This window comes from Podarcis raffonei, chromosome 10, assembly GCF_027172205.1.
Source record: "Podarcis raffonei isolate rPodRaf1 chromosome 10, rPodRaf1.pri, whole genome shotgun sequence".
Lineage (NCBI taxonomy): Eukaryota > Metazoa > Chordata > Lepidosauria > Squamata > Lacertidae > Podarcis > Podarcis raffonei.
In genome coordinates this window covers 33,211,313-33,236,359 of record NC_070611.1, presented here as the reverse complement: position 1 = coordinate 33,236,359, position 25,047 = coordinate 33,211,313, and the positions used below count along the sequence as shown (strand labels likewise).

Sequence of the window (25,047 nt, the reverse complement as noted above, 5' to 3'; positions counted from 1 at the left end):
GGAGTCTCTGCAGATAGGGGGAAAATGTTCTGAAGGTGAAAATAGTTGGTAATTTCAGATAAACTATCACGGTTGCTATCTACAAATACAACACAGAGCAGAACAAGAAGCAACTCCTAGTAAGAACACATTTGGGGGGGGGGAACCATTCATTTTAAAAACTCCAATTCTAATCAAAAGCAATTTCCAAATTCTATCCAAAAATAACTGCTTCCCAGCTCACCATCTGAAGTACAGATCCAAAGTCGCTAAGGTGAAAAGGAAAAACTCCCTATCAGAAACAAGATGTGCTCAAGAATGTCTAATCCCCACAGCTTTTGACTGAGAAATTAATCTACAAAACCCAGAAAATATGACTGTACTGTACCTCTCTCTCCAAGTGGCTAATTATGTTATTTTGAAGATTTTTCACTTAAGTGCTGTTAATAATGCAGTCCTACATATGCACCTACATAAGCACCATTGTTTTTCAATGGGCTTACTCCCAGGCAAATGCACGCAGGGCTTCAGCATACAATTCTTTTTAAAAAGTATATGCTTCTGACATAAAAGTGATGTATAGTTGGGCTGGGCCGGCTCCTGGTGGCGCGAGGAATCCAGCTGAGCTCCCATGGCAGCCCTGGCGCTTCTTCCCTCGTCCTCGCTCCTGCTGGGCCAGGTGGTGTCTGGCTTTCCAGAGCCCGCCATGACCCAGGCAGCCCTGGTGCTTCCTCAGCATCTCGGAGGAAGGACAGTCCAAGCTGTAAGGTGAAGTTCACGACAGAATGCACTGCTCACCAAAAAGCTGTTTCTCAGAAGGTTGCCTTACCATGAGTGCTGTATGCCAGAGCATGCTGCTGTTGGGCAAATGTGCTCCCTTGAGCCCCAAAGAAAGAGACACGCTCACTTGGGAAATGGCGAGGTTCGTTCCATGGTGGACGTCTGCCCAGCGTTGGTAGAGAGCGATGGCAAACTCCGTGCTCAGGTTCTATATACCTGAAGGAGCATCTTCACCCCCATCATTCAGCCCGGACACTGAGATCCAATGCCAAGGGCCTTCTGGCGGTTCCCTCATTGCGAGAAGTGAGGTTACAGGGAACCAGACAGAGGGCCTTCTCGGTAGTGGCACCCACCCTGTGGAACGCCCTCCCATCAGATGTCAAGGAAATAAGCAGCTGCCCTATTTTTAAAAGACATCAGAAGGCAGCCCTGTTTAGGGAAGTTTTTAATATTTAATGCTGTATTGTTTTTAACACTCGATTGGCAGCTGCCCAGAGTGGCTGGGGGAACTCAGCCAGATGGGTGGGGTATAAATAATAATAATAATAATATATTATTATTATTATTATTATTATTATTATTATTATTAGGTTCATGGTGTCAGTATAAAAGCTGTCCTGCCCCTGCTCTCCCTCCAGGTCTTCAAATATTATGTCATCTAAATGGAAAAGAAGAGAAGGCTAGCAATTATAACTGTTTTAGGGACTTTCTTATATACCCTGAACATATCCTTGGAAATAGACATTACCTTCATCTTTTCTTTGTTCTTTCTTCCTCCTGCCATCTTTCTCCAGATCAGGATGGCAGGAGGTCTGCAGAGCCTACGGGGAAACTAAGAGCCACATGGGATATGTTTATTTTCTGAACCTTGAAATAGGCCTGACAGTTAGAGAGACCTTTCCTAAGAAACCTCAGGGACTAAAATTACTTTGGAAGCAATATCTATATGCTGAAGGGTCTTATCTTTTGTGTCCTCTCAAAGAGGGGTCCACAGGCGGAGGGGGGGGATTGTGGGGAAGGTCTCAGGAAGAGGGGAATTTTTTCCCCCTTCCCAAACGGGAAAAGACTTTTCTCAGCCTTAAAAGCCTAGAAAAGGAAATGCGGCTCACAGTTAGTACTCTCTAATGCCTCTAAACTCAAGAGGAATTCAATATCATCACAGAATGCAGATGCTGAGAGAAATCCTACTTACATGTCTATCTTCTTCCTGTAACAAATGCGAAATGATATGATCCAACCATAGCTCACCAGGCCTTTTAGCACTCTGGTGACCAGTGAGCCAGCAGAGGGAGGTGTCACAATGGCTTCTGTAAATCTGGGGCTGGTCCCTGGAAAATAGGGACACTTGGCAGGTCTCCTGAGGTACCCAGATGGGAGACCACCAGGGAACCTATGATATGGTGCTTAGAATTATACAAAAAGTACTATGTAAATCTATCTATCTATCTATCTATCTATCTATCTATCTATCTATGTAAAAAGCCCCACACTCCCAGCATGCTATCTGCACTCTCACACTGATCTCCTGAACAGCAGGCCCGTTGTACAATGCAAAGCAAACATATTTTTTAAAGCCTCGTGTCTTTTTTTTCTTTTTTAAATTTATTTTTATTAAAGATTTTCTTGGTTTACAAAAGTACACTCCTTGTCTCTTTTTTCAGGTTGTAGTCTTTCTTACAAATCAGTTACATTTGTTGTGAGAAATAATGTTAAGTACAGTATAAGGTTTCTTTGATCAAATTAGATTTCACACCTCGGTTTTCCAGCTCCAGGCCTGCCAGAAAATACATGAGAAAACCAGTAGGTGGCACTCCCCACTCTGAATCATTATAGAATTAATGTCTCTTCACAGTTTTTAAACAAAAGCATTCAATTCAACACTTCAAAAAGGGGCTTAAATCAGGCCAGGGCATACAGGAAAATCAGCAATTATCAATATTGCTGATTTTAACGCTGTTTTTATACCAGTAAATAAAATAATGGAAGTGGTATCGGTTTCCTTGGATCCTGTTTTCATTGAAGGAATGTGGTCTCTAGAACAAGTGAAATAATAAGGAAGAGGGTGGTGCCCCAGAACAAGAGAACAGCTGGCGTTCTTCCTTGGAATCATTTGCCTCCAAAATATTGCCTCACCTCTCCTCCTTATGCATATTTTCTCTGTTGTTCTTTCATCTCTGTCTGGTTTGTGTGGGTGTTGTTTTCCCTTAGGTAGAACATGCAGCAGGTGTGCAGTGAGAGCAGAGCAATCATGAAGAGACATGTTGAGACAGGCATGCACAACCCGGGATTCAGCAAACTAGGCACAGACCACTAGCCAAGGATTTTGGCTTGCCACATATAAGCTATTTCCCATAGTTAAAGTGAAAAATATGCAGTCTTCCAAAATAATACTGGGAATGGGAGGAGACAGAAGAGAAGCAACTCTGCATTGTGGATGCTAACTGGTTCCCACAATGGGTGCAAGAAAATGCTTGTGTCTATTGCAGCAATCCCATTCCTGCTGCTGGAAGGCATTTTCAACTTGCCCTCCTGATATTTGCTGAAGTGCAACAAAAACCTGTAAAGCCAGTTTAACAAGAGAATGTTACTGAGGGGGAAAGTGTGATCTCCATAGGCAATGTATCTAAAGTGCAAGTTTAAAGGATTTCAAAAGCTATTATCCATCCACAAGCCAACAACATCCTAGTTTCTCTTGGGCAGGGAGTCTTTAACATAGGGTAAAAGATCAATTGGTCAGCATGCATACCCCTGAACCACATTCTCTATACAGTGATACCTCGGGTTACATAGGCTTCAGGTTACAGACTCTGTTAATCCAGAAATATTACCTCGGGTTAAGAACTTTGTTTCAGGATGAGAACAGAAATCATGCTCCAGCGGAGTGGTGGCAGCAGGAGGCCCCATTAGCTAAAGTGGTGCTTCAGGTTAAGAACAGTTTCAGGTTAAGATGAGACCTCCGAAACAAATTAAGTACTTAACCAGAGGTACCACTGTATATGGTTATATTGAAGCAGGTTTTCAAAGCTCAATGGATTCCACATAGGGTATAGGCCTATAAAAGCACAAAAAACCCAAATCCGTATCATAAGCTGACCTCATACAGTGACCTCTCTTAAATGGCATGCTGGAAACATTTCACCACTATTTAGCATTCACATGAGAGTTCATGTGAGTTCACATGAGAAGTGGCAAGGGGAAGTGACTTCTGCAGATTCCCCTTGCTCCCAAGGTCCCCACCACCTGACAAAACTTTGGTCCAGACAGTTCCTCCAGAATAGTGTGGAACATGACACCAGCAAGTGTCCCTTCCATTGGTGGGACCAAAATTCTCCCACAGGCAAGAGTGCTTCCACTAGTGGACAATGAAGTCTGGATTTAACCTAATGTTACACGTAAGTTACGGTAATATTACAAAGAGCATGTTCACAAAATGAACACAAGGGTGAAGAAAACCTTCAGTGCAAGATGATCCCAGGTTCTTCCCGACTCAGCACTTTTTCAAATGACAGGTGTGTGTATTAAGAGTCAAAATCTGATTCATTTGCGAAGCATGTTCCCCCTGCCTGGCTTCTGAAAGGCTGCCTGTTTATTTTAAAAAACCCAAATGCCCATTTATCAATTCTTTAACTTACTGGCTTCTTGGTGACCTCACAAGATACTTGCCAATCAGTACTGGGGGCAGCCATCTTCTGCAGCAAACTAACAGAACTGTTGTGTCCTCCGCATGTCTTTACCCAGACTGAGAAGCATTCCAGTGTAACGTCATGGTATTCTTTCCATGAAGACATGCATACAGAAAATGTTATAATACTGAATTTAAAATGCACGTGACAGAACAGCTTAAAGCTCACTATACATGACATGTACAAACCTGGACTGATTTTTGTATAGATATTTCCCACTATTTATTTTGACTGTACACAGATGCAGAGTGCAAGAGAAAAATATTTTACAGACTTCAAAATGTGTATCATAATTATCCATCCTTCAGAAGATAGATTTGCTTTGCTTTCCAATAATAATTTAGGATAATGAAGAACTGCCTTTTAAAAAAACACCTGGTGCTAGCTAAGGCAGAAACATTTATTAGGATAAAAGTAACTGAAGCTGTCATATAATAGTGTCTGAGTGTTCTCAAAGCAATTTGTCTTCAATTTGGTTTAATTATTTTTCTAAAGTTGTTGTAATGGCTAAACAATAAAAACAAAAAACGGATTTCATTTTTAAGTCAGATTTATTCAAATGGGTATAATTTAATAAAGCAAGCTCTCATCTGGAAAAGAAATTACTGCTATATGCACTTTCAATACAAATAGCCCTATAGATCTCAAAGGAAGAGCCCTGAGGCAAAGAATATTAAAATGTATGTTCCCTCTTACGTAAAAAAAAGAAAAAAGAAAATCATTCAAACTGTTAAATCTCAGCCCACTTATCCTCTCTCTCTCTCCACACCCCTTTCCTTTACAACTTGCTCACACTTTCCTGTGTTCTCACTCTTCTGACGATGGCTAGAATGTGTTCATCATCAGAGAGAGCTTTTCTCTGCCAGCTCTTTTTCCAGTTCCATCAATTTCTTTTTGCCTTATTCCAAGTTCCAACTTTTAAACCCCCCTTTTTATATCTTTGCCATCTTCCCACAAACTTTAGACATCAATTATGTTGTAGTATTAGAACTATCTCGTGGCAATTATAACAAAAACAGCACAGATATTTTCTAAAGTGGACTTTTGTTGATGCATTCTACTATAAAATACAATAAATGTTTTTATCTAAGGTACCACTTTTTGCCTCCCTTTGCTGTCTCCTCTTTTTATACCTTTTCCATGTTCTCATAAAGCATAAACCTTTCACAATGGTTCTGTAACATTAGTGCAATTTACATGCTGCTCTGAGGTGTTATATTCACTTTATTGTGCCCAGTGTAATCCTATCTACACTATAAAAATCTTTCTACAATGAATGTTCACAAAGTCAAATGTCTGATTACTGCGTGAACGAGTGAAGTTCAAGGCATCCAGTGTTTTGCTGTCCAACTTTTGAAATATTCTTGTGATCTGCCTTGTAAGGCAATGACCCCTATTTTACCTTACAAGATCATGATCCCATTGACAAGTTAAATTTGTAACTACCAACTTGAAAATATTGACAACTCTGAATGGATACAGTCTTAAAAGTAGTCTGTGGGTCATAACAATAACATCCTACAGATTTTCTTAAGTATTATATGCCAGATTGAAAGTGCTAGCATCTCTGACCAATATAAAACTGCTGTAAAACAACAAATATAAGAGTACAGAAAACACATCTGTTTGCAAACAAACTAGATAAATCAGAAGTATATTAGAGCCTATTTTACAATCATACTACCTGAAAGGTTTTCATTAGCACAAGAGAAATTTCACATCCTGAGAAGAGTTGCATTTAGTTATACAGAAGTACAACTTTTACCACAGTTCGTTTATACTCTTTCTGTGTAAAGATGAGGTTTCTGAAAGCTCAGAAATCCAGTTCCGGATTGTGCACCTTGCATGGTCAAGAAAAGAAACCTGCATTTATTGATGACTAAAGTGAATCTGCAGGCTGCCACCTCCTTCAGGTTTAAAAAGCAAAACATGCAACATTAAACAGAAGTAAATGAAATGAATGTAAAGAATGCTGTTTGTTCAATATGCTCGGGTAAAACCATAGCTAATAAGAATAGCTAAAGATATGGGCCAAAACAAGTATTCTGCCAATTTTTAAACTTTAGACACCAATAGTTTAGTGTTATTAGAACAATCACATTTTAGTTCTAAGAGAAACAACACAGATTCTTTCAAAGACTGGTTTTTGTTGATGTGTTCTATTAAAAGAAAGAAAGAAAAAAGGTTTTGATCTTATGAAGTCATTCAAACATTCACGTCCTAACTGCCTCAACACGTTTTGATGGTGCACAGAGAAAACCACCTCAAAAGTGTTTTCCACATCCTGCAATACAATAAGAAGTTAGGAGATGTATAATGTTAAGCCCACTGCTTTGATTGTGAACACAGCTGTACTCAGTGACAGGTTAACACCTTAGTTTCCCATTTCCTTCAATAAATTACTAGATGGTAGAGAATGAATTGAGATCAAGCATACAACCTTGTAAGCAGCAGGTGAAGAAACTTCAGGCAGAACTGTATTCCATTACCAAAGCGATGTCAAATCAATACTGCCTCTTTCCAGTCTACTTTTCCTACAGTAACAGCAGCTGCTACAGAAGTGTAGCTTCAATAGCCTGATGATTCCTCGTGGCCTGTGTAGCAGTAGTAGGAAAACAGATTCCAGTCTAGAGTGCATTGTATAGACTCCTTTAGGTCATAGCTTGTTTTTATAAAATATATTGGAGTCAATGCTTTCACTTCAGCCTCTTGGCCAAAATCCCCATGCTGCTCCCGGCAACAACAAAGCAATGACTACGGAGGAGAAGAGATTCACCGCATTGTTATCTAGGATAGGTTTTCCAGATATGTGTCTTGCATCTTTTGTCTGATGGTTGACAACCATTCCAGTACTTGTGTCTAAACCTGAAGAATGAAATACAATATAGAAAACAATTGGATGGAGAAGTCCTTTTTACCCAATAACTAGAATGGGTGTCATCAAATGAACATCTACCAACACCCATAGATTAGAACTATTTGTGAACATTTATACACAACTTAAGACTGCAACCCTACATACAATTTCTTGTCCCTATTTACCTCAATGGCACAAATTGGTTTTTAGGTCATTCTGCTTCAAACAAACAAGATGTTACTCTTTTTAGGATTCAAGCATCATGTCTTGGAGTGAGTGGAACATGTTCCTTCTGGCTATGCAGTCTGGTTGTTTACATTTCCATTCCTCTCTGCCAAGTCAACAAAGGTTTACAGAATACAATTCCCCACAATATTTAATATTTCCACTGCTTATTTGTGGAATGGCAATTTTTCCAGTACTATCGTTAAATGATCTAAATTCAACTCGAAGCTGCAGAGATGAGACAAAATAAACGCACATAGAACAAGATTCTCAAAATATGCCAAGTAATCAGAAATAGTTCAAGTCAATGCAAATGATGACATGCTTTGAAGTAAGCCTATGCTATCATTACCAAGAGCCATACCCACCCAATAGGGAGATTACATCACTTTCATACAAATCTCAAAACATTTTTTGGGGGGGGGGAACCTTACCGCTGTATTGCATGGTTGCTCCTAAATAAGAATCAGTAATGGATCCCAGTAAACCAGCCATTCCACCAAACACAATAATGGGCCATTGTGGAGCAGATATATCCAGGTCATTCACAAACATCAACTGGGAAATGAAGTAAGCTACACCTACTGATGTGCCACCAAGCAAACTTGAGATTAGGCCCACTAAAGTAATGCCACCATTGGTACCTAAAAACAAAATTAAAAATCCAACGTAACTGGCATTCTAAACTTGTTAGAACATACATTTAATGAAGACTACAAAAACTAATGGTAGATTTGTTACACACTTTTGGACTATGAGGAGAAATCTCCACTTTTGCTTAAAATAAATAAATAAAACTGAATTGGATATAATTTATCTTATACTCTTTTTGCAGCAGTGTACCCTGTGTTATAGAAACAAGGGGAACCACAATGTTCTACAATCTGATCAAATTACACTTCTTAAAGTCTCCAACAAACAAACTGCATTAAGTGCAGATACAACCATTTGGGGGGGGGGTTTAGTTGAGAGCATTAAGAGATTGGGAACTGGTCACAGGCTTGCAAGATCTCTCCCCATATATTCTTCTCTGCTTTTCCTTGTTAGCATTAACTTGAATGTGGCATTACATCACCACCAATGTTGACACTAACCATGGTCAGTGTCAGCTTCTAACTCTGGTTAAAAGCCAACCCTGGTCATCACTGCAAAAGGAAGGATGGAATTCATATGAGGGGAGGAGGAAGCATGCAAACCAGCAAACCCGCTCCTGATCTCTTGCTATCATTTTGAAACCTGGAATGTCAAGTTTGTCCCAGCATTTATTTTGATGACACATTAAGTACCTTAAAGAATCAAACATGGACAATTTGTCTGAAGAAATAAGGGTAACTAAAATATAACTACCAAAATTCAGGGCAGATCTATTACAATTTTGAACACAAAGGAAGGTATCAGGCTAGATGGAGAAGACAACAGGGCTCTCTCCAAACAAAGCATGGCCCTTTTTGAATGAAAAAGTTAAGCAACTTTCATTAGAGAGGAAGAAATCAATACTGATGTCAACATTACTGTCTGTGCGACTGAACTACTGGACCAGCACCTCCCTCAGCTGTAATCTCAACTAACTGGCTAACTGGCTACTATCATTTTCAAAAGCAGAATTTTTCAAAACAACCCACTCTAGAATATATAATATATTAAAAATCCAGTAAGTTCCAGTCAAGCTTAAGGAAGGACATTATTCACTTTTGGAATATGAGCATAAGCTTCAGATACTGTGCTTTTCTATCAAAAATTCAAAATATTTCCCTGTCCTAGACGACAGAGATGAATTTTGAATACTGTAGTATTTCTAGTAAGGTTCTGATAAAAGATTAATGGGTTTTTCTGCAACAGGTTGCATAAAATCATGCCCAAATGGGACAGAATGACTCACAAGATGCCATAACTCTTATCATTTTTGGACAGTTTGACCAGTTACACTCAGTTGTCACTGAATCAAATGTAGAAGAATATGATAAGAAAGGGTCAAGCTACAAATGAGCTAGCACAAAGCAGCCTTTTCAGGCCTAATTTAAGGCTACGTAAGCTATATTAAAAGTACACCTCCAAGGTTTCCCAGGCCACAAAAATGAATTTAGCAGGCTGCCCACAAACCATTCATCATTAAACTATGGTACTATTTTAAAAAAAAACAAAAGCAGAAATTTCCTTACCTACTGGAACTTTTTCCCAAGTTGTTATCAATCGGGGTTCACTACTCATGACAGTGCCAATCTCTGAAGCCCACGTGTCTCCAGCACAGCAGGCTAAAGCACCCAGTAGTGACAGGCACATCCAGGATGCTGTATATTGTTTGGAAAAGTCTATAGGAATTTCGCCTGGACCACTTTCAATCATGTATAGCAGAGCCAATTCTGCAGGTACACCACCATTGCAGAATACTTGTACCCAAGTTCTCTGCCCACCTATGTACAGAAAGGGAAGACACAAGTTCTTAAGAGGAATTTTAATATGCAATATCCTTGGAAGCACACAGAAAAAGAATAAAAGCTAGACTGTAAAGTGTTTTACATTTCAATCATTGTGGTTTTCCTTCGTAACTAGAAGTAAAGATCATTACTAGTGCAAAGTACTTCGTTCAGGTACTTGCAAGTCACCCACCAGAAAGAAAAGGGAGGCGAAAAATAAATTACATAGTGCATAGTCTGTTTATCGCCTTAATTAAAAGTCAAAATGCATTTTTTGTAATCAATTGGCTTTAAAATTGATGTTTAATTCTCACCTTCTTTGTATTCAGAATCTATTTGCTTCTTTATTTCTCCTTTCCACTTGGTGAGTTTGGAGGAAGTAATAAAAAACATGATCATGGCAGCGAAAAAGCTGTAATTTGCCACAGTGAGGATAAATCCAACTACTAAACCTAAAAGAGGGAAGAGATGGTGTCACAAGTTATGTACTCTGGGAAAATTAGTTCAAAACCAGCCTAGACTAAGATGAAAATGTAAAGATAATATTGTTCTGTCTAAAGATTAAAGCAGCAGAAAAATCCCAACGATATTGCATCTTTTGTTTACCTATGCAAATGGTGAGATAAGAAAATGTGCTATAAAATAAAATTCCTAACATACAAGTGAAGATTACAACAAACTGTTGCAATGTAGCCCGTGCATTTCCAGTATTCTAGCCAGTCATGATAGATTACTCCATTCCATTTCCCCTCCTGCTGCCACTGAACTTGCTTTAGGAGTGGGGTGAGGAATTTCTGCAACTCCCTGAAGTATCTTCCTCTTGTTTTTCAATAGCTTTGTTTTGGTTACACAGATAATAAACCTGAGCTCACTTTTAGTACATGAGTCCATAACTACTTCATCATCTTTGGGCAACAGGAGGAGTTTCCCCAAATATAGCACTTTTTGCATTTTTTAAAATAGTAAAGTTCTGTTCATGTCCTTTCTTCCAACTGTCCATTTCCATTCTTTATTCTCATTTCCCTTCCCTTTCTGGCACTGAGCATACTGGTCACATGAGTCTCCCTCTGCCAAACCAACACCTGCATTAACTTTCCTTTCAGTTTTGATCTTCACAAGTCTTCATGCATGTCCCATCTATCAAATGTTTGGTTTTTTTCTTGCCTCAGTATTGCAATTTTCATTTTTCCACTTGCATAATAAATGCTGAATTGGCACAGCAGGTCAATAAATTAGATCCCATTAATACCTACTCCCTTCAGAAATCTTGGAGGATAATAAAATAGACAGTTTTAGCTTCTGCTAGATGAAATTATTATAAATAAGCACAGGACTACAGGTGCTGATTCCCTATTGGGAGTGAATCAATGAACATAAGCCTCTCCCCATCACCATCTTTTCCAGCTAATATAATCGGCAAGTATTCTCCTTGGCAACCACACCTCATCAATGTTATACACCACACCTAGTCCATTGTCGGCAATAAATATACCATTTACATTAGCAAGGTTATGGTTGCTTTAAGTCAATTGGATGACATTTATATTGTTTTGTGAATGAATCTTCCCTGCAATGGAAATAACTTCAGAATGTGGTAGACACTACATTATTTGCAAAATAGCTCCTACAAAAAAGTAAGATGAAGTAGCACAAGAATATTAAAGCCAAAATTATGAAAGGCAATACTGAACATTCCACTGAAGGGGGGGGGGAAGAATCAGGAAATTTCTAAAACTATATGTAAGCACAACCAAACTTAAGGCAGAAGAACATACCTCCTATTGCTCCACTATGATCAAGACTTTTTTTCTTAAATCCTCGTGAAGCTATTATCAGGGGAATTAAGATTGAAACAAGCCAACGCCATGGAGAAATAGGCCGCAAAGTACCTATAGAGTAGTTTAAAAACAGCAATATGTCAGAATAGCAATATGTCTTTCTACATTCTTTAGCATTCTTTTACTACATGTGTTATTATCATCTCGTTTCCTTATGTACATGACTGGACTGAGTTTTCTATAGGCTTTTCTTTCTGCACAAATATGGGTTAGGATGAAGGCTGAATAAGTAGCTGTGAGTTTTTATGCTCCTCTCCCACATAATTCCTTGCCAACATTGGGGATCCCTTCAGAGCAACACCCTGTAAAGCATCAATTGGAAGGAACTTTTACACTCTTAATTTTACATGTAAATATGCATTTCTTATCTAACAGTCACATGAAGTTATTTTTAGTTATGTAAATATTTACATATTTACAATTGAATTTGCTTGTATTCTTTGAAAATGAAATATTAAGAAAATATTAGGATTAGCAGCCAAGTTTAATAAAGGACTCTGTATGAGTGTTGTAAACTAAAATATATCATGCATTAGTAGCAATCTAGACTTTACCATAATACGTGCTTGCAGTCATAGACACAATCCAAAAGGATAAAGAAATGCAAATAAGTACACTCAGTATGATAATATTTGTCATCATTTTGAAATAATCTTTGTTGGAGTCGTCCCAAGAAAACAATATCATGGAAAGTCCAAGGCTGATCACCTGTGTATAGAAGAAACAAGAACAAGCTTTCAGATAATTGTTTTTTAAAAAGTGTGCAAATTAAACAATGTGGGAAAAGGTAGCTTCCACATTCAATAAAGGCAGAAGAAGCTATAGTTAAATCAGCCAGCTTCATAAGCCAGTTTGAAGCTGGCTTCTTTGTCAAGTACCCATTGTTGGTTATATACCTGGGTTCCCATTTCAAATTCAATGGTAAGCCAAAATTCATTGAAACGCAAAGTAATCGTGGCAGGCATCCTCTTCCCAGTTACGCAGGGGTAGAACAAAGGAAAGAGAATGCATGCCTAACATTTTGTTTGAGCTCATGGAGGCTCATCCAATACATACAAATAAATCCAATAAATAACAAATAAATCTGCATGTGAAGGCCTGCTGCACAGAGTCCTACAGGCCTGACTAATGAACAATTCAAATGTCCTTAGTTAACAAGGCAACTTCTGCTGCAAGCAGCAGAATTTTGAAAAAGAGTCATTGTATGGAGCCAGAGGGAGATATAATATTTTTTCCATAGCATAGGCTCTGACAGCTGCTCAATAATCGTATGGAGAGAGAGTTTCAGCATGATCAGGCAGCAGTATGCCCAACAACTTAAACTCAATTTTCCTCTTCTGTGCAAAGCTACTAGAAATGGAATCAAATGCTAATAACATGCTATTTTGTACCCAGATAATGGATTAGGAGATGAGGTAGAGCTTTAAAATAGAGGAAAGGCAATGACCTGCTTCTCTTCTTTAGAAAAACAACACAGTGCTTCTTCACTGAATGCACAACAGTGTTACACAGTAGATGAAAAGGTATTAATGAAAAGTTTGCAAGATTGACATGGTAGGCATGAGAACAACACTATTTTGCAAATACTCTCACATAAAATATCCAAACAGGTGACTGGAGCTTGTACACACCAGTCAACACGGGAATCACAATGCCTGCACTTTCCTTATCTGGAGGATGTTCCATTCTTGGAAAATGCAAAGCATATGACACCCATTGTTGGAAAAATACAGTATCATTGGTACAGAGCATACTTGCAAGAGAAGTTGTATAGCGTGAACACACTCATGCTCTGGCACTAAAAAAGGATAAAGTGGGGCATATAAGTTAATTCACTCTTTAGCCTTCATACGGAGTTTAGCCCTTTCTGCTGCATTCTTCTTAGGTTGGTAGTCTAGCAACCAATCCTCTCATGCTCTAGTAGCACATCCCAAACATCCAAATATTTTGGAATCAGAGTATCGCTACATTTGATTGTCTTATTTGCTCTGTTCCTCTTTGCACACTACAGACATCCAAGCAACAGTACAGTGGTACCTCGGGATAAGAACTTAATTCGTTCTGGAGGTCCGTTCTTTACCTGAAACTGTTCTTAACCTGAAGCACCACTTTAGCTAATGGGGCCTCCCGCTGCCGCTGCGCCGCCACCACACAATTTCTGTTCTCATCCTGAAGCAAAGTTCTTAACCCGAGGTACTATTTCTGGGTTAGCAGAGTCTGTAACCTGAAGCATCTGTAACCCGAGGTATCACTGTACAAGGGAATGGAGGGCTAGAGCACTTATTCAAGGAGGGGTGCTGGACTGCCTTTTCAAAGAACAAGCTGAAGGAGACACTGTTCCGTATATAACGTCCACAGACATTAAAAGGAACAGGATCAGAAGGTTAGTACCTTTATAACATACTACAGACCCATGTAACTAGGACTGGAATGCCTAATCAATTAATTGCTTAGAATGTGCCCCTGAATTGTGTTCATGCCTTTCTCTACCTGGATGGACTATTCTCTATCACATGGGTGGAATGTACATGAGGCCAAAGGCCCATCTAGTCCAGCATCATGTTCTCATGGTAGTAAACCAAGTGTCCTTGGGAATGAAGGCCACAAGCACTCTCTCCACTTGTGACTCCCAGCATCTGGTATTCAGAGACATATTGCCTCTAGTAGCAAAGACAGAACATAGCCTTATTCCCATAATCCAGAGCAGAAGAACCTTTTCAGAATGTAAGGCTAGAACCTTAATTCCCCTACTGCCAGCCAACCACCTGTCCATCACCTGGTGTCACCATGACATCAGGTGACCCGTTTCCCCTTTGCAGCTCACCTTGACTGCAAAACACATTGCAAAGGAAAAGCCCAGCTGATGCTAGCATGGCTTGAAGTCACTACCGATCAGCTGATCAATGCTGACTTCGAGCTCTACTTTCAGCAGGGATTGGCTCCCCGCAGGAACTACAACTGGCAGCTGGGGGACCAATCCCAGTGGGGCTTACATTTGAAAGGCATTAAATACAAGCCCCGCCTGCCAAGGAATAATCAGGAGCATATTTTAAAGCTCCTGATTGTTCCTCAGCAATCGCGTCTTTATTTGCTTCATGCCCTAATATCTTGTGTGATGGTAGGTGTTGCATGGCTTAGGGAAACAACATTATGGGGCAGATTAGAACCCCTGTTGGGCCAACGGTGCCCCATCACTGCCACTGTCCTTTTGTATGCTGAGAACCATAACAGCTAGCAGTTTCAAACCACAAATCTAGTGTCACTTTAATCAGATTATTGTGGGATAAACATGGAGTATACTCCACACTTTGTGTTGATTGATTGCATTGATTTGCATCCCACCTTTTGGGGTACAAATCCTTCCAAGGGATCTCACAAGTAAATGCATTATATAAAATCACAATAAGGAAGTATCCAACACATAACAATTCAGAAATACTGGCCCCCGTGGGACAGTATGTGGTTTCTAGCCCTATACAGGCGTGGGGGTGGAGGAGAATCTGCCTGGAGGAGCCTGAAATGACCTCCTTTACCTGTCTCTCTTGTCCTCCTTTTCTGGCTCTGGAGCAAGTGGTGTAGTGAGAGGCAGTGTGGTGTAGTGGTTAGAGTGCAAGAATAAGTCCTGGGAGTCCGCAGCTCAAATCTCCAAATCAGCCGTGAAGCTCACAGGGTGACATTGGGCCAGTCACTCATACTCAACCCAACCTGCCTCACAGGGTTGTTGTGAGGACAAGCAGGGCTTTTTTCCAGCTGGAGCTCAACTCCAGCACCTCTCAGGTGGGCACCATTGCCATTCTAAGAGAACAAGGGAGAAATTCACGGTGAACTCTGGCACTCTTTTTCTAGAAAAATAGCACTGAGGAAAATTATGTAGGCCACCTTGAGCTCCTTGGAGAAAAAGAGGGGAATCACAGAATCGTAGAGTTGGAGGAGACTCCCAAAGGCAATCTAGTCCAACCCTTGGAGGAAAAGTTGGATAGAAAGGTAGCAAAACAAACAATCGCCCACCTACTCTTGTGTGACAACTAAAAAGGTGACGTGGCTATGTATTTAATGCTTTTATACCCCGTCTTTCTCTATCCTGGAACCCAAGGCTGCTTACATGGGAGGCTCCCTGGTGGTCTCCCCTCCAAGCACAGTTGTCACGTTTCGTGTTTTCAGACCACCGGCCAGGACTCGGCAAACCCCTAAGACTTTGAGGCCGTGCAGAGCAAGCGCTTTCAGCCCGTCTACACGCGTTACAAATGAGGAAGAGGCGAGGACCTCAACCTCGGCAGGCGAAGCATCCCGCTTTCCCTTGCGAGAAAACCGGACATGAAATGGCGAGCCGGGCACGTAGGAGAGGAGCCGTGGGAGCTTCTAAGCCTTGTGCCCGGACAGGGGTGCTCCTCCGGGGCTTTCTACGCACCTCAGCACCGCCGGGGCCTCGCCTGCCTTCTGCTGACCGCGCTGGGAGTGTGGGAACCGCCGCATCTTCCTCACCCGCGCGCTGCCAAGACGCAGAACAGCAGCTGCGGCGGCCGCGGCGCTCGGAAGTCCCATGGCCGCCTCAGAACAGCGTCCCCCGCCCCGCGCAAAGGACGCTTTGGAGCTTGAAACCAGTGACCGTAGACTGACAACTTATAGACTCATACACGTTTTCAAGGTTCCGGGTTGGCACTGGACTGGCATTCTCTACCCGCCGCTCGCAGAAAGCAGTGGGCAAATCCAGGCGCGAGCTTAGCTTTGTGCTTAGCTGTATCCTTACAGAAACCAATCCTGCACCCACTTACTTTGGAATAAGTCCCCTTTAAGTCAGTGGGACTTCCTTCCGAGTGGATCCGCCTAGGATTAATGCATTGTTGGAAGGGGGGGGGGAGGAATGGGACGTGCTAGCGGAAGCTCGAGGCCTCTGCATACAAATAAAACTGCGATTTGAGCTGGGAAGGATTAAGCGGACATGTCTTTGCTGTGTCCGCATTTGGAAATTCAAACTAGCCTCGGTCCTGCTTTTAACCAGAAATATTGCCGGTGGATTAAATTCCAGGCTGGTCGTGAGGCACTAACCCTCTTCACTTTGCCGCATCAGCATAGTTAACATACGAACGGCAGTTTTGCCCCAGGAGGAGGAAAGGGGGGGGGGGGTCGAAATGAACCAGGAATTCTATCTCTAGGCAAAAAAACCCTATTGTCACTCTACACTTTTTGTATCTCTTTGTCCTCGAGCTCGCCACTTCTTCTTATCTCTGTATCCTTTAGCTCGCTCGTCTCTATCTCTGAGGCCTCTAGCGCGATTAGTTGTCTTCTAGCGCGCATGTGCAACTGCTTGAGGGTTGAAGGCGAACCTCTCTTTTGCTGCCCCGTGACTAGGGGCGTGGAGGCAACCGCGAGAAGCTTCTGCGTGGGCGGCTGAGCTTTGCTTTTTCCTGCCCTTGCTACAGGCACGAGTAATTACATCCGCCAACGATCCCCCTCCCCGTGCTTTGAACTCCTGCAGTGCTAACAGCTGCTTCTTGCCCACATCAGCCATGTGGACAATTCACCAATGGACGTTTGCAGAAACGCTTATTTGAGCGTTCAACCCGATTTCTTCACAGGGAGAGCGGACACAACGTTGGCTGTTGGAGCTTTTCGTGAAGAGGCTAGAGGACGTGCTGTCAACACAAGCATTGTCCTGCATTTTCTCATCACTTTCCTTATCCAAAAAAGGAGAGTTTTTGGGGGGAAGCATGGTTGCTGCGCAAGAGCTCGAAGTTGGCTTTAATTGTGCATGCTGAATTTGCCAGACTATGATTGATTCACACCTCAAAATGCCAATACAGTCGTACCTTGGTTTTCGAACAGGAAGTCCGTTCAACTTCCCAACCGTTTGGAAACCAAGGTGCAGCTTCCGAATGTGCAGGCGCACCAGAAACAATAGCAGAAGCCACATCGGACGTTCGGCTTCCAAAAAAAGTTCAAAAACTGGAAAACTCACTTCCCGGTTTCGATCGTTCGGGAGTCAAAACGTATGGGTACCAAGGTGTTCGACAACCAAGGTGCGACTGTAGTCTGGACGCGTCCGGAGACATGTTGCAGAACACAGCTGCAGAAAAGGCCCTGAGACATCAGTTTTATTAGTTGTTCTGTGATGCTTCCCCAGTACCACTAAATTGTTGCTATCTTGAGGGCCACTCTTGCACTACAACACAACAGTAGCAGGACAAAAAAACAAACTGGAACATTTGTAGTATAAAAAGTTGCAAGATTTCTGCAGGAGGTTAGGGGACTTACACTGATTGAGAACAAAGCAGTATGTCCGCCCCAAAATCTTTGCAGGTGCTACAAGTAATTGAAAGCAGGATTGCATATAACTGCCCCATAATATCATGAGCACAAATAATCATGAAAGCACACTGAAAAAAGACATGGAAGGACCTGCAGATGACACCTGGAATTAGTCCCCCTGGGAGGGGATTTTTCCTTGATACCCTCTGGTGAAAGAAAATAAGAAAAGGAGAAGGGTCAAGGTGTGAATGAGGGATAAATGGTATGGTACTGCAGATGAGAGGCAAGGCCTTCACTTGTACTATGATTTTTCCCTCTTGGTACAGAATATAAGACTTCCAATTATAATAGCGGAGGATAAGAAGAAGGCATTTTGAATGTGAATTTATTCCTTTTATGAATTGCTGCTTAAAGCTAAGTTTATACAGCTGTCAAAGTTATCTCCCCTGGACTCCCCATGATTTGGAGTGTTGAATATTTATTTGTACTGCACTCTGCTATTGTGCACTCTATATTTTATTGTGCTCTGTGGAAATTATTGTAGAAGCAATGTTTTATTTATTTAACAACATTTGCATATTGCTTACTTGATAGGAAAACCTATAAGGTTTTTATTTATTTTTGCCACGATAGTTGTTATTGAATTGAATTATATTGCAGTTATGAAACGAATGGCTTTGAAACGTTGCAGTTATATTATGCACTATTTGTATTGGTAGTATTACTAATTATTGAGTTAGCATTTATATTTGAATTATTGTATTGATGGATGTTGAGTGGTTGCTATGAAATAGTTACTGGATTTGTTTGAAATACTACTTTAGAGCAATATTTCAACTATTTATATAGTGCCTGATACCATAGTCTCTAAGCAATATGCAACGAGGCTACAAACCCACCCCACATCCCTCCATTACAATTACCATGAAGTCATAAAGCTTACTTAAAATGTTGACTGAAATGTTTAAAGCCTTCACCAAGCATCAGAAGTTCAGTAGGGAAGGTCCCTGTCTGATCTCAGTCAGGAGGAAGTTTCACAGAATTGGGCCCACAATACTGAATGCACAGCTCCTGGTGGATTCAAGCCATGTGACTGAGCCCTGGGGAACCACTAAAATAAACTCCCCATAATACCTCAACGATGGGACAGGGATAGAAGCATAAGGTGGTCCTTAAGGGATCTTGGGCCAAAATCAGTAGTACATAAATTAATACACGAACCTTGAAGTTGCATATTGGTAGCTGGTACAAGTTTTTAAGTATGGGAGTTATGTGCTCGGGTTGTTTGTCCTCCTCAGCACTCTAGTCAAGGTATTTTTAACAAACTGGTGCTTCCAGGCAAGTCCTAAGTATAGCGTCACATGTGTGCCACCACTTTAGATAGGATGCAGTTTTTACTTTAGCTATGATGTGCTTTCATTTGTTGTAAAATGCAGCAACACTGAGTGCGACTGTATTGCAAAAAAGCAGGAAATAAATAAACTGACTGACGTGACAAATGCTAGAAATAAACCCCACTCATCATTTAATTTATGCTGAGCCTCAGAAAAAGCTGTATTATATGTAGGAAGGAATCACGGCTTCAGCAGAAAACTGAAAATAAAGAAAACAATGAGTATGGGACTGATATCTCCAAATATTCTTTCTGGGAATGGAGAACATGGTTTAGCACCAAAAGCAGAGGCTCCATATTATGGCAGATCATGCCAGTTTGTCAACCTCAGCAAGAATATGACAAAATAGTATATCACAGTGTCAGCAAAACAGCCAATAAAAAGTGTATTTCAGAGAGGTATACATGAATTGCAGACAAGAAAATTACTAGGGAGTGTATTTTAATCATCGGGATGAGGTGTGGTTTAAAGGCTTCAAGATGGGGTAGGAGACGAGGTTCTGCTTTTCCAAAGCATTTTTATAATTTCCAGGTAACCCTGCATCCTTGACACACCGCTTACAAAATATGCAGGTAAGCTTAGCTCTCAAGACTGCAGCTTAAGTCTTCAGAACCACTTTTTATTAATACAGTGCTCTTGTTTTTGCTTTTGCTGTTTTTATTTGTCTGTCCTTTTAAATAGCAATTAATCTACTGGCTTATTTTGTGTGTCATTTATCAGTTCTTAAGCTGTTTACTTGAACCGTTTTAAAGTTAATAGTTTAGACAGGAGAATTTGCAAGCCAACCTGAAAGTCATTGTGGTGGAAATGTGGGATTAAAACCTTAAGCAAAAGAAAGTATTAAATAGTAAGCATGTCATCTCATGTGTTCTGAACATCTTCTAACTTTTTAAGGCATTCAGAAATTAGTACTATCTATAAATATTACTCTCCTATTTTTCAACATATATCCTGGAACTCCCATTGATTTTGAATGAACTTTCAGAAGATGTGGTTAAGATTCATAACCTTGATGAAGTCCTCAGAAATCACAGCAAACTAAATTAAATGCAAATAATAAGTGATAATCAACCAAGGCACTTTACATTTCAAGTAGCATCATGCTACTTTAAACAGACATGGTTTCCCCCAAATAATCCTGGGGGCTGTAGTTTGTTAAGCGTGCTGAGAGTTGTCAAGAGACTGCTGTGCCCATCACAGAGCTACAATTTTCAGAACGGTTTAACTACCAATCCTTCTTCCGAGGAACTCTGAGACTTGAGGGGAATAGTACACTAACATAGTGTATATAGTACTAACAGGGCTAAGTCACATACCCAAAATAGACCCACTGAAATCAGTGGAATTAAGTATGTCTGGCCCGTACGGGCAGGGGTACCTTTACCTTTACCTTTTTAACATTGGATATAACTCAAACTGACTGTGAGTTAGTGGTGGGATGTCTACTCTCATGAAATGCCTTCACATTGCTTTGAACACAGGTGTAGGAGTGCGTTCTTATGCACATTTGCCAGGCCGGAAGCCCCACTGAAGTCTGCAAGACTTCTATCTAAATAAATAGCAATGCTCAATGGAGCTCCAGCCTTTTAAAAGGCATGCACTAGAGCAGATTAAGCACTATGATCAGAACCCTTAATAAAGCACACTTCTAGTTATAATACTCTCCCATTCTGTTCCCCACTCCTTGCTCACTTTCCCAATTGGGTAACAAGGGAGAACGCACTCTGCTTCTCATGCTAGTCCTTACACTCAACTGAAGATCATTGCACCATGTTTAATAAAAACCTGCAAAGCCCCATCAGCTCTTGCCTCTCAGTGCCTTCAGTACAGGGAGATCATGTAGGGATATTTTAGAAATGTCCACTATTTATTTATTACATTTTTACCTTGCCCTTCTTTCGGGGAGTTCAGGGTGTGGGGTATGCATGGTCCTCCGCACTCCCATGATTCAACCTCCCAGGACTGTTGTGAAGATTAGTTAAACTGAGAGAAAGTTTAGATGGGAGGGAGGAATTTGAACTTTAGTTCTCTTGGTCTTTGTATGACATCCTTACCACAGTTTTTCCTATTCTAATGTAGGAAAAAGAAACAAGTGTTTCCAAGTATAGGAAAATAGAGAGGCTTCATTATCAGGCTATTGAAAATTGTTGTTTTTTTATTATACTGTACTTTCAGCCTGCATTTCACCCCATGATCCCAGGATAGGTTACAAAAATGTCACAATTAAAACAAATGTAATTTACATTAAAAAGATAAAATAGCGAAACCAGTGACAAAATAACAGGGCAGCAGTGCATATGAACACAGGAGAAGGGAATACTTCAATTCAGCAAAAGGCCTGGATAAGGAAACACATATTGACCAATCATTGAAAAGCATATAAGATGCATCTCAGAAAGGAGTTAATTCCACAACCTGATTGTTTACATTACATGCTAGGATTTACCGCTTTATCACATTTGGAATGTTGACCTGAAATATCCTGAGTTAACACAACTCCATAAAACAGAGAGCAAGCTTCAAAGAACCTGTGCTCTGTTAAAATATGCTGATGCAAGGAAGCCAGTTAAAGCTTACTAAGAAGTATCCTATGTACCTATGTGTTTTACTCACAATTAATATTTTCCCACATTATTTTTTGTCTGCCATGCAAAAGACATTTACAGTCCGATTCTATGCACATACTCTGAAAAAAGGCACATGGAATTCAGTGGAACTTGCTCCTAACTGTACATGAGATTACAACCGCTTCCAGTTTCATTTAAAAAAACAGGTGCAAATAGGAAAAAAGGAGTCTAGCTACTTTAAAATACTTCAGGGATACAGTGGTACCTCGGTTTAAGAACAGCCCTGTTTACGACCTATTCAGTTTATGAATTCCACAAAACTGGAAGTAGTGTCCCGGTTTGCGAACTTTACCTCGGTGTAAGAACAAAAGCCGAAAGGTGGAAGGGCAGCGGCGGTGGGAAGCCTCATTAGGGAAAGCGCACCTCGGTTTAAGAACGGTTTCGGTTTAAGAACGGACTTCTGGAATGGATTATAAACCAAGGCACCACTGCACTGGGTTAAAATGCTGTAACAATTTGGCTTTCATGCCTACCTTTCATATGTTTCTTGATGTTAGAATGTTATGGTTCAATCCCCGCGCCCCCCGGCAGAATTACTTCTATACTTGTAGAATTACCATTTCTGAAATAACATATTTGGATTTTATTACTTCATTGTCTTTTCAAGGCTGGGAAGTCAGTGACTGTCAGTATCTTAACCACCGGCCTATTTCTGAGTGTCTTTAATATAAATCAGTCACTATGTTTGTTTAAGCAGTAGAGCGAGAAATATTATATGGAAGAATGGGTTTAAGAACAGAGCTACAAAGCTGACAAGGATTGCTCCAAATTAACCTGAGTGAGATAAGGGAAATCTGGATTGCTTTGTAGGCATCCTGTGTTAAAGGGATTTATTGTGCATATAAACTTCCATTTAATAAAAGAGCTCACTTATTCATAAAACTGTCCTGCTCTTGTAAAGCTGATTAATCCTTACAGCACATCATGTGTGTACTGAACCATTAAAATTAATTGGTGGAGGGTGCATTTATATCAGTTGGGTATTGTATGAATTCCACAGACTAGTAATATTGATGGCAGTTCTAATATTGAAGGGAACAATGCCTTAAAAATTTATGTACTTGGTCAAACTAAATGAGACCCGTCCCATCCAGTTGTTATTTACTCCACAAAGGGAAAGGATGGAATCCTCAAGCTCCCTCCCACCCATGGCTGTTATTGATTAATAAAAAGTGAAAGATCCTGATCATCATCTAACATAATGTGTTTTCCTTATTACATTTTGAAGTCTTTTAGTGAGCTCCCACAGACTATCTGCTTCTGATCATGCTTCCATATTGTTATCTGATTCTAACCAGGTTTACTTAGAAGTAGGCCCTAAAATATTTAACTCAGACTTACTTTCAAGAAAGAGCAAACACTGGGTAGATGTGATTCTACTCATGTACCATCCATTCTCTATAAAAATGTGGGCCTAGAGCTTAGATATTTAATAGCAGCCATTTTTTTGCACTTTATGCACTTTTAAAATATTTAATATAAACGACATCGAACAATTTGCCACATTACAGGGCAGAGATATGCCGTGCATACTAATGAACGACTAAGTACAAATGGTGACTCACTGCTTTCCACCCAAAGTCAGCAAGATAGAAACACATGACTGACCATCAAGTGACTAAGATTTGAACGGATGAGGGAGAGTGAAGGTCCATTTAAGAATATATTAAGAAGAGATGCATCGCTGGTTTGGAATGTAATTCTGTACTATCATGGACTGGGTGGATGCAGAGGAGTGGTGGGAGGCAGCAGCTGGGAAATACCCTAGGGAGCACCAAGGGGAGGAAGGCTCAGAGCCTGGGGATTGGTGGAAGGAGGTGTCAGCTGCAGGAGAGGTGACAGGGTTTAGTGAACATGAAGAAGCTGTGGCAGAGTGCAGTTCAGACTTTGAGGCTGAAGCAGAGGCTGGCGGGGGGGTCAAGAGGCTGCTGAAGAATCCAGGGAGTCTCCGTCCCCTGGGTTCCAAGAATGCACAGAGAAATGAAAAGAACAGAAAACAGATGTGAGCACAGTTTGACAATGTGTGGGGAAAACTCTGGAGGGGAGGAGCCTTAAAGAGCGGTGGGAAGGCGGGGACCTTCAGACCTCACAACAGCTTCACTGGGGCCAGACCAAGGAAAATTAACTTCACTGGCCTCGGGTGCTTTGTTTATGCTGCTGATCTACACCTGACTCAAGTCCTGACGTGTACACATTTGCATTGGAGTAAGTTTATTTGAATTCAGTTTGGACTTGTTTCCAAGCAGACAATCTTAAGATTACACTGTTAAGATTGTTCTAGTTTTTTGAACATATAGTGGCTGCTTCTTCTGGTGGTTTAACGTCATACATCACTGTGGGCGGCTAGGCGGTCACTAATTGCTCTGATACTGCTTCTTGCTTTCCTGGATGGAGGATAGGGAAGTCGTGTCAGGCTGTGAACAGCGGCAGAGCATGTTCCCATGGTGCCTGGACAGGTGAAGGAGGGCGAAGGAGCCTGACCAGCCAGAGAGCTTGGGGAAGGGCAGAAGGAGAAATGTGCAACAGCTATGCATCCTTCAATCCCAGTATCGAAAGGTGCATGGTACGGACGGCAAACGGAGCTGCGGCTTGCTTCAGTGGTGAGAGCTGGCCTGGTGCAGTGGGCTCCATTTGCCCTCTGTGCCCCACCATGTAAACACTCCTCGTGAAGCCACCCGGGGAGGACGAGTGAGAAGAACATAACAGACACACCCCCTTCGATCCCAGCCTTGGCAAGGCTGGGGTCCTCCTCTTGCTGCCCTCCCCGAGCAGCTTTGCGAGGCTGGGATCTGATCAGATCCACCCTCACAAACACACACAGGGCTGGCTTGGGGAAGGTGGCATGAGAAGCCTGTCCCCCGCCCAAAATGCGTCCGGGGCAATCGCCCCAGCTGCACCCACCTAGCTATACCCCTGGCTGTCTACACACCATACCTTTAAAGCATATTCAAAGCATACCCCCACCAAGACTCCTGGGAACTGTAGTTTGTTAAGGGTGCTGGGA

The 25,047-nt window shown here is 41.2% G+C and overlaps 1 protein-coding gene across 5 annotated transcripts in view; it reads right to left on the bottom strand.

Moving 5' to 3' along the window:
* Positions 1 to 4,974: 4,974 nt before the first annotated feature.
* TMEM19 (transmembrane protein 19) overlaps positions 4,975 to 25,047 on the bottom strand; it is a 28,839-nt gene continuing 8,766 nt past the window's right edge. For 2 of the 5 annotated variants that reach the window (XM_053407342.1, XM_053407340.1), the window contains 6 exons: positions 12,331 to 12,484; positions 11,714 to 11,827; positions 10,253 to 10,390; positions 9,684 to 9,935; positions 7,959 to 8,168; positions 4,975 to 7,307 (listed from right to left, as the gene is read on the bottom strand). In XM_053407342.1, the coding sequence (XP_053263317.1) occupies positions 7,144 to 7,307; positions 7,959 to 8,168; positions 9,684 to 9,935; positions 10,253 to 10,390; positions 11,714 to 11,827; positions 12,331 to 12,463 (1,011 nt within the window). In that variant the 5' untranslated portion in view covers positions 12,464 to 12,484 and the 3' untranslated portion in view covers positions 4,975 to 7,143. Of the gene's footprint in view, positions 7,308 to 7,958; positions 8,169 to 9,683; positions 9,936 to 10,252; positions 10,391 to 11,713; positions 11,828 to 12,330; positions 12,485 to 15,309; positions 15,388 to 16,184; positions 16,211 to 16,258; positions 16,356 to 25,047 lie in introns of those variants that run through there. The other 3 variants (XM_053407339.1, XM_053407341.1, XM_053407343.1) reach the window with 3 other exon arrangements.